At 40.8% G+C, this 10,573-nt stretch overlaps 1 protein-coding gene across 1 annotated transcript; it reads right to left on the bottom strand.

Moving 5' to 3' along the window:
- Positions 1-444: 444 nt before the first annotated feature.
- LOC117478730 (tripartite motif-containing protein 16-like) lies at positions 445-2,348 on the bottom strand. The gene has a single exon (XM_034125631.1). The coding sequence runs from the start codon at positions 2,346-2,348 to the stop codon at positions 696-698; it is 1,653 nt and encodes a 550-aa protein (XP_033981522.1). The 3' UTR covers positions 445-695.
- Between the last annotated feature and the right edge of the window lie 8,225 nt (positions 2,349-10,573).

The raw sequence follows: 10,573 nt of genomic DNA, 5'->3' as shown, positions 1-10,573 counted from the left end.
GAAGACCAGTTTTGACCAAGGTAAGCCATGTTAGCGTTTCTAGCTACTTAGCTCCACATGTTATGATGTACGCTTTCGTTTATAGCGTTGCAAATGTTTATCACTGAGTGTTGAGGTTTTTTACACAGATTCTGTGTCTCCAGGACACCCAAAACGAGTGGTTGGCTGTGCATCTAGGATAAGTAATAAGGGAGTTATTGTGAGTTTAAGTGCCGTTTTAGGTTACATTTTTTCGTTCGTGGCTAATTCAGAGGCTGAGTGTTAGCATTGTGGGGTTTTTTTAGAGAAAAAAAATTAAAAAGATCAGTTAGCTGAGTTTCTCCCCGTTACATGGATATAAAACATTCATAGTTTTATTAAATATTAAGATTCCTTAGACGTTGTTTCCTGCAAATGACGCGTTTATCCGCCCGGTACCGGGGGGATGGTGCGTAACAGGTTAAACACATACAAGACTACAAATACAATTGAACAGAGTAAAAGGCAATCAGAGTATAAGACTATATGTTTTAAATGATTATATGATCATTTAACACGACACAGAACAACTCGTGAGAAGATGTTAAAGCGCCTCCCATCATGTTTGATTGACAGCTGATCTCTGTGCAGTGAAGACATGAGCAATCAGCTCTCAGCAACAATGATGGAGACACAGTGAGTTTAAGAAGTAGAAGAGTTCCTCAAATGACTTCAGGCTATTTCAGTTTACAAAACTCAGCTGTGGCTTCATAACAAAGCCAAACTCCAGCATGTAGCGGCTGAGTGAATGTGGTCTGCACTCTGTGGAGGAGAGTCATGGTTTCAGAGATGATGCTGTAGAAGGACAGAACACCTGCTCTGTGATCCAGGTACACTCCTACTCTGGAGGACAGAGGACCTGAGACGGGAGTTTCAATACTGTTGTAACGAAATGTATAACTGTTTTGGTTACAATCTAAGGACCAAGATTTGTCATTGAATCCAAATCCACTTTCATCCCCTGCTCTGCTGATATTCTTGTATGCAACTGCTACAAAAACTCTTTCCCCTCTCCACTCCACCTCCCAGTAACAACGTCCAGTCAGACTCTCTCTACTCAGGACCTGAGACCATCCAGTGAATCTCTCTGGGTGACTAGAATAAGACTGATGTTGTCCCATGCGTGTTGCTTTTCTGCTCCCCTCAGATAATACCAGCCGTGTCTCTGCTGTGTTTGGATCCAGAGTGACTTCCTGTGAATATTGTAAGAACCCAGCTCTGGTGGTGGGCTCTGCTGCTGACAGTAAAACATCCACTTCAGTCGGTGAGACGTTTGTCCATTCCTCTCTCAGGACGTCCTGTAGTTTGTCTCTGACTGCTGACAGGGCCGCCGTCACGTCCTCAAAGTATCTCAGAGGACGGATGTTGATGCTGGATGAGTGTGTAGGTTCACTGAGGGCTGGCAGTGAGGGGTAGCTGTGCAGAAACTGGTTGTGATCCTCTGTGTGAGACAGCAGCTTCAGCTCAGCGTCTCTCCTCTTCAGCTCAGAGATCTCCTGCTCCAGCTTCTCCTGAAGCTCTTTGACTCGACTCACTTCTCTCTTCTGCTGGGATCTGACCTGCTGCTTCACATCAGAGTTTCTTTTCTCCATGAGACGGATCAGCTCAGTGAACATCTTCTCACTGTCCTCCACTGCTTTATCAGCAGAGCCATTGACGGCCTCCACCTCCTGCTGAAGCTGCTTCACCTCCTTCTCTCTGTCCTGGATTCTCTGCTGGATGTTTAGTCGACTCCCCTCCAGCTCTCTCTGCCTCTCAGTCCTCTCTGCTGCAGCTGACACTGTGTCGTGGCCTTTGTGTTCGTCCACAGAGCAGATATAACAGATACACTGCTGATCAGTGCGGCAGAACAGCTTCATCACCTCGTGGTGACGAGAGCAGATGTTCTCCTGGAGCTTCTTGGAGGGCTCCACCAGCTTGTGTTTCTTTAATTGAGCTACGTCATAATGAAGCTGGAGGTGTTTCTCACAGTAAGATATAAGACACACGAGGCAGGACTTACAGGCTCTCAGTTTCCTCCCAGTGCAGACAACACAGGCCACATCTTCAGCTCCAGCATAGCAGAGATCAGCAGGAGCAGCTTGGAGTCCAGTCTTCTTCAGCTCCTCCACTAAAGCTGCTAACATGGTGTTTTTCAGCAGGACAGGCCTCGGTGTGAAGCTCTGCCTACACTGAGGGCAGCTGTGGATTAGCTCTCCATCCCAGTGGTGTTTAATACAGTCCATGCAGTAGCTGTGTCCACAGGGAATAGTCACCGGATCCTTCAGTAGATCCAGACAGATGGAACAAGATAAGGTTTCCCGGTCCAGCTGAACTCCTTTCTGCGCCATTTCACCTCTCAGTAGCAGCGAGTGTCTGAGTTTCACTTCCTGAGAGCTGAAACTATGTGAGCTGTGATCTGAACAGCATGTGTGTGTGCTGTGAATGTGGCCTATCAGCTCTTGTGCTTTACCCACATGTTGGTTACACCCCTCCTCCTCAGTGTGGATCTGAAGGGGAGGAACCAGGAAGTACAGAGTGGAGCTGGCTGTGTCTGAGAGCAGGAAGGAGAGGGAGGGCTTATCAAACTCTGAGTCATTCCAGGAGGAGGAGCAGACACTCTGACCTGTTTCCTCATTTACAAACGGAGCCTCGCTCACAACCTGCTCTACATTTGACATTTAGTAAAATTACAAAAGCATTGGTATCAAAATATACAAAAGTACTCTTTATGCATTATGGCCCTTTTCAGAATCGTATATATATATATTGAGTTACTGGGTTACTATAATGATTATTGATGTGTTTTATCACAGTTAGTAAATGTAGAGATCATTTGAATAACTTGATGTCCTGCTGCTGGATATCTTATCCTATAAATATCTGTCAAAGTGTATTTAATAATTGATTTATATTTTGAATGATCTACTAATCTATATCTAACTAGTAAAAGCTGTGAAATGAATGCAGTGGATTAAAAAGTACAATACTGTCTTCTAAAATGTAGTGCAGTAGAAGTATATAGCAGCATAAACTGAGACGTATTGGCATAAAAATAATAGTTAAAGTACCAAAAGTAAAAGTACTTACTGTGCGTAATGTCTCATTTTAGAATCATATATATTGCATTACTGGATTATTTCATTCTTTATGCATTCATGTGTCTTTTCCATCCCTAATAAAGTGTAGGGGAAATGGAGACAGTAACACACAACAACCAATAACATTGAGAGAGTCAGGGTGAAAGTGAACACAAGTTTATTTATTTACATCAAAGAAAATGCCAACAAATGTTCTTTAAGTGAGGAGACAAAGAAGATTGTGCCAAATTAAATACATGAATATAAAAAAATACAATGAAGCTACTGTGAATTTCGCTCCGTGTTCATGTCGGGTGACTTTTTGGACAAACCGGCTACCGTACCGGATGTTACGTTTCGTTCGTTCTTTTTTTATTTAATTGTATTATTATTTATCAAATCAATCTGAAAAGGGCACATCAAATTAGTGTTTATTAAATTAATTAAACCTCAGGGCATTATGAAATTATTAAACCAGATACAAAACTAATTAAAAAACAAACACAAGTGACTCAGGCATCCGGACCGGAAGTAGTACCCCGGGTCGGGAGCAAATTATTTTTGTTTAAATGTAGAAATATGTTAAAGATTTTATAATAGTGTGTGTTCTGTTTTATTCTCAAATGTTATGTATTTATTTATTCATTCATATTTTTCCACATTTATTTATTTCCACATTTATTTATTCATTCATACATTTATTTATGCATTTATTTATTTATACTTATGTCATGTTCCGTCCTCCATAGTATTTGACTGAATAAGGATGTGGATAGCAGGACTGATGACTTCTATTAACTTCAACTTCAAAATCGATTGATAAAGAAGCTTCTTTTGCATCTATTGTTTAAACCTTTAATTTATATTCACTTACCACAAATACAAAAGAGGCAGCACTTGACAATGACACCACTCAGCTCAATGTCATGTCGCAATAAAAAGTACAATAGATACAAAAAATGATGGCATAAACAATCTGGGTCTGCAATATATTTATTATATCCGCACAGGGTTCAGGTATTGTGTGAGATGAGGCACTGCTCAGTAAATATAGACATTGTTTAACATATTCTTTTACGTTATTACCTCAAAATGACTTTCCCAGCATCACATCCTCGGTCCTCCAAGTGCATTTAGAGAAATGAGATGTCCTTCAACATGGCTGAAATCCATTTCCGGGTCACTACCGGAGGACCGAGGAGTCGAGGAGTCGAGGAGTCGAGGAGTCGAGGAGGGGAAATGAGAGAAATGAGAAAGGCCCTATAGGAGTAACGTGCTGCAGCTTCAAAAACGATGAAACATATTAACAGCAATGTGCCCAAACACATGCAGATGGAGAGAAATCTACACCAACCTGACGAGACATGAGCAGGCTTTACTAAAAGAGCTACATTAGCTACAAATAACATAACATAAAATCTGAATTCATCTGATTTTTCTTAATCCTACAAATAAATAAAATATATATAAAAACATGAAAATATCTTGTTTCAGAAAAATTATTTATATGTTGTGTTCGGGTCTCCCGTGACCCGTTTCAAGTTTAATTTTTTAATAACTACGCTCTAGTTTTTTGTATCTGAACGAGGCTTCATGATATCCTCCACAACAGATATATAAACACTACAAAACTGATTTGGACCATTTAACCAAGTCTGAAGGTCTCCAAAAAAAAAAGTGTATAATTTGGTGTTGGGGTCTGGGGAGACCCAGCAGAATTGTTGTGGGTCACTCGGTGTCAAATTTGGCCCAATCAAGATTCATCTTTGACTTTAGACGCCCCTCCCCCACCCCCTTCATCCACTGTAACAATAATTGTTCGCAACATGCACCTGGTCTCCCCTCCCTCTGCCCCCCTCCCCCACGGGAACTCAACCTTTCTCAAAGAATATGTACACTAACACTTGAACCTGAACTCACACATGCACGTGTGCAATATGTGGTGTAATGTGTTTTGGGCCATAACATTAAATTACAACAGGATTGTACGGTTATGAATGCATAATAAGTTAGTTATGATGTAGTTAAAACAATATTGGATGATAGCCATTTATTTTTTGTGTTTTGGACTGAAATAAATCATGGGTCAAAATGTACCCGCGAACACCATTATTCAAACTTTCATTTATGCATTCAACACATTTAGACTTAGTTACAAATTAAAAACCTTTAGAATCAAATATCTCCAATGAAAGAAGCTCTGGTGCTTTCTCTCTAAAGACTCACTTTACAAGAGAAACAACAACACACAAATACATCAATATCCATATTCAACACATTTTTAAATCATGAACACACGTCTCAAAGCTTCCATTTCCATGCAGAGAGATATGAGTTGAGGTTAACAGAAATCCTCCTGAGCAGTGACAGCCTCCGTGGCTAAACAGACACAGGAAGGAGCGTGTTGGGTTCAGAATTCCAGAAAAGACAGACAACTTCTAAGTTTAACTATTTATTTTTATCAGCATTCGGCCGGCCTGTGGAAGTCCCTCCCTACTCTGGCACCATCATACGTCATTAGTTTTTTCTACCGTTTCTTCAGATATAGTGGAAAACCATAATGTTGCTTCCTAGCTGTGTGAGCGAAGCTGGGTGTGAATCTAATCTACGTCTATTTTTCTTTTTACTGCGTCTCTGGTGTAATTTATGAATCTCTGTAAATTATAAATGGTGTGCTTATTATTTCTAATGTTAATGTTTTCTACATTCATTTTAGACCTCCTATTTGCCAGTGCAGCTTCAGAATCTTAATAGTTGGACTGTGCCAACAAAATAAAACTCCAACATCTGCATTTCTGACAAGCATCTGTGTTATTCTTAAATCAAATCCTTGAAATCCTATTTAAAATCTAAATATAATAATGAACTACTCTTTCTGGTAAAGACACACACTAATGTTATGGATTCAATAACAACTAAAATCATGATACTGTCAAAGTGCATGGATTGCACCTGGCAATACTGCTTCTACCTGTCAGTGCTTAGATATTATCAAGCTGAAAAAATGAATACAGAATTCCAACATAATGTCATCAAATGCCTTAAATACCTAAAAAATAAAGTCTATGGCTGCAGGATGTTGTCTAAATTAAATTCTGTCTCATTACATTACTATGTTTTAGCTTAAAGGGCCCATGTCATGGCCATTTCCACTGATCATAATTACATTGTTGAGGTATACTAAAATAGATTTATACTGTGCAATTTTCCAAACTCACATTGGTTTCGCATACAGCATCTCTGTCAAGCATGTGTATTCAGCAGTATTCACTCTCTCCACTAAACGACTCGTTGGAGCTCTTGCCCCCCCCTCCCTGTGAGCCTAGTGTGCTCCGATTGGTCAGCTCGGCCACTCTGTTCTGATTAGTCAACCACCAGAGAGGCTCCGCCCGCTTTTTTCGGGGAACATCATTGTCATAATGGCGTCGGTACAGCTGATATTTTATACGCTAACTAACCGAACTGAACCTACAACTGTTGTTATAGAAGAGTGTGACGGCCCCAGGGCCTTTGTGCAGGTGTGTTGCAGGTCTTACGGTGGGGTGGAGCTGAAGAGGGTAATCAGCGCGATCACGGACACCTCCGTAGCCGGTGCTATTAATCCCAGCGGCCCGGCGATTCTCTCCCCGACCACCTATCTCTGCATTTACCACAATAAATGTGCCGTGGTTTTGTAAACTCGTGTATGTCTCCTTGCCTTTCCGTTGTGGCCTACGAGCCGGTCATAACAAAGAGTAAGTTATTTTACCTGTAATAAACTACTACTGTTTGATGAGAAATCAAATCATGGTTTGCTATATATGAATAATATGTTATAGGAGCAAATAATTCAGGGAAGAAAGGATAGGCCTACTAAGTATTTCCATTAAACTTTATTTTTAGAAATGTACAAAATGAACATAAATATACGGTATATCATCCATTCCTCCCCGCATCTTGCCTGGGCGCAGCCGGTGCCTTTTAGCACGAGGCCTCAGTAGTAGTAGAAGTCCCGTCCCCGTCATGGATTGTCCGCCAGGATCTGGCTGGACAAAATCAAATGCAAATCACAAAATATTAGAGAAACTTAGTTGTTTTAGATTCGTTAGTAGTAGTTGTGGTAGGAGTGTAATGAACAGCTTGCCTGCTAATATGCTAACCTAGCTTTGTTTACCTTGGTAGCTAACACGATATGAACGTTAGCTTGGAGGAACGGCAACTATAATGCAGTGTAATAAAACTACTATGAACAAAAGCTAGTGGTTCATATTAGGCTAGCAATAACGTGTTTATAATTGCAATCGTATACGGATATTCTGCTACGTTCGGTCATACAATGTAACTTGCATGAATACATTGTTTTGCGCTAGCATACAGCTAGCCTCGTTAGCTATACATGCAGTATGTACATGTACTGTCACAATGTACGGTAAATCACCCGGAGTATACTGTATGAGTATTCCGTGTGTGTGACTGCAGACATTCTCCTGCCATGACAAACATGTAAGGCCATCTGCTGACATTGTAGTTGATATATTTAAACGCTAGCAACGTAGCATAACAAAAATGTTTTTCCGACCAAACCTAGGTCTAGCTCCGTGGGTTAGATCGGTAGCATACACGCTACGCCAGCTATAATGTAATTACGTTTCGCGACTGACCGCATGGCAAATCACCCGGAGTATACTGTCAATAGGTATTTTGTGTGTGAATGCAGACATTCTCCTGCTATGAGATACATGTATGCAAGGCCATCTGCTGATATTAGAGTTGATATATGGAAACGCTAGCAACTTAGTTAGCACAGTTAGCACTGTGTCAATGGCTTAGCAGTCCAACACAGTTTACACATTTAAACAGTCTTGTTTGATAAATACACAAATAACAATGCAAACTTACAGGTTGTGTACCCGGATCTTCCCCTGCTCCAAACGGTCCAAACAAGCTGTGCATATCCGGCCTCAAACTGGGCAATGTTTTGGAAGCTTTCGTCTGTGAAATGCCGGTTCTTCGAACCTCTGGAGGAACACGCCGCTGCTGGTGTGGCCATAGCTCTTCGGGATTGGTCCATTTCGTTCCGGGTACCGCATGACATCAGGCGGTACCCAGAACTAAATGGAAGACTCAAATGGGCAGTGACGTATCTCCAACGAGGCGTTTTGGGGAGGTATTTTCTGTGTTAGAGTTTTACTCGCTACAGGGTGTACTTTCAGGGTTTTGACTCTGCACACCGTTTACATGCATAAAAACCTTCATAACACACAAGGGGACGGGTAATAACCGGAAAAGCATGACATGGGAGCTTTAAGACAAGGCTATTTATTAAGAACATTTAGATTTGTATTATTTTATACATATATATACAGGGATGCAAACTCATCAGGTATGAAACATGTGAAAAGTACAATATCTGAGTACTTCTATGTACAAGCACAAGATCTGAGTACTCTTAGAACATAATTTATTAGCATTTTGCTAACTGTTAGCTTGTCTATGACGTTTTCAATGTTAAGTTAGCATTTATGCTAACGGTTAGCTTGTCTAAGCCGTTTTCAATGTAAAGTTAGCATGTATGCTAAAGTTTAGCTTGTGTATGGCATTTTCAATGTTAAGTTAGCATTTATGCTAACAGCAGCTGTAGTCTGTATTGCACTGTAATCTCTCAAATCCTTTTATATTTATGTCATTTACCTAATTAATGATTAATGATTCATGGCTTGTTATTGTGACAACACGAGTCAAACTCACCAAAAATGTATACATTTGTGTTTTTCATTCTGTATTTTATTAAAGACACTAAGCTAAGGAGCTAAGTGCTACCAGCTAATCAAACAGCTAAAGATGTTGGAAGATGGCTGCTTGCACATGCGCAGTTCAGCAAAGTGTGTGTGGAGAATGGAATGTGTGTGTGGGATGCAGTACCTGCCTTGGCCAGTAGTGGCCGATACTGAGTTACCTCCCGTTAGCACACTTATACACACTAAGTCGGTAAAAGTGATTTTTGGGGACAACCCTGAAAACTTCTTCATTTTAAAGAATATGAGGTAAAATTTCTGGGGTCCAGGGTTTTGGACCCCACACAAAAATTGGACCCCACGGCGTGACTGGGCTGTCTGATGCATGGCCACACAATGTAATAATAACACACACACACACACACACACACACACACACACACACACACACACACACACACACACACACACACACACACACACACACACACACACACACACACACACACAACCTCACTTCCTGTCACCTCTGACCTCTGTGACAGTGTTGACAGATTTAAGACCCCCGACTTCCTCCACGTCTGTAAAGGGCAATAGAGAGGCGAAGTCCCTCCCTTTCCGGGGGACCTCCATGGGACCTTATTTCGGAAAAAGTATGTATTGAAGTCAATGGAGAGAGAAAGATTATCTTTCGATCCCGTTTGAATTGAGCCACAAATTACACACATGATGTTTGTCAATTTAAAAGATAATTTTGCAAGTCAAAACATTTAAAATGTGTCGTAAAACTGTGAAGTAACACTTTTTTTTGTGTGAAACCGCTCAATGAACTACATCTCCCGTCTCGCACCACACACCAAGACGGCCGTCACGTTGGCACATTTCACTTCTTTCTTTCAGAATGAGGCGGAAAGTATTAAAAGAGGTGAACATCACTCCAAGTCTGGGCATGTTGAGAGCTGTACATACACACAAGGGGAGTTAGTCGGTTCCTAAGAGCCAGCATGCGGGACCGGGATTCTGGGATTTGTAGTCTTTCTAGTTGCGTATTTTTCATAGTCTTATATTTCAACAGTTTTACGACAAACTGTGACTTTTTTGACATGGAAATGATTTTTTAAGATTGACAAACATCATATGTGTAATTCGTGGCACAATTCAAACGGGATCGAGAGATAATCTTTCTCTCCCCATTGACTTCAATACATAATTTTTCCGAAATAAGGTCCCATGGGGCGGAAGTAGATGGGCGGGACTTCGCCTCTCTATAGGACGCTACTCAAGATGGCGCAGACAAATCAACTTCCGGTTATACCGAGACCGAGGAGCGAGGAAATGAAAAATAAGAGAAGTGAGAAGCAGCCCCAGTCACTCGTCCATATCTTGCCAGGTATAAAAATGTTGGTGACATCAAGTAACAACTAAGGAATCATATAATTCATAAATTGTCAAAGTATTGATTTTATGTTGGGAGGAAATTATGATTAATCATCTGTCCACTAATGTGGACGTCATGCATCACTGGCTATATTTAAACTACAATTCATACTTTTACTGCTACTGTTGTTCTTGAAAATACTTCATCTGCAATATCTTTTTGGGCCGTAAATCAATATACTTATGTTATTATAATGTAATTATGTAATTAATGTAACGATGCTGCATGCACACGAAGAACCAAGTACATCTGCATGCAGTGTCTCGTGGCCTTGTGCCCTGGGTGCTTTGCCAATTACCATAGTAGATAGCATCCCCAATGAAGGATCTTGTTGTGTCACAGTT

The sequence above is a fragment of the Trematomus bernacchii genome, unplaced genomic scaffold (genome assembly GCF_902827165.1).
Source record: "Trematomus bernacchii unplaced genomic scaffold, fTreBer1.1, whole genome shotgun sequence".
Lineage (NCBI taxonomy): Eukaryota > Metazoa > Chordata > Actinopteri > Perciformes > Nototheniidae > Trematomus > Trematomus bernacchii.
Note: the sequence above shows the minus strand (reverse complement) of the source record. Positions and strands in the feature narration are given on the sequence as shown.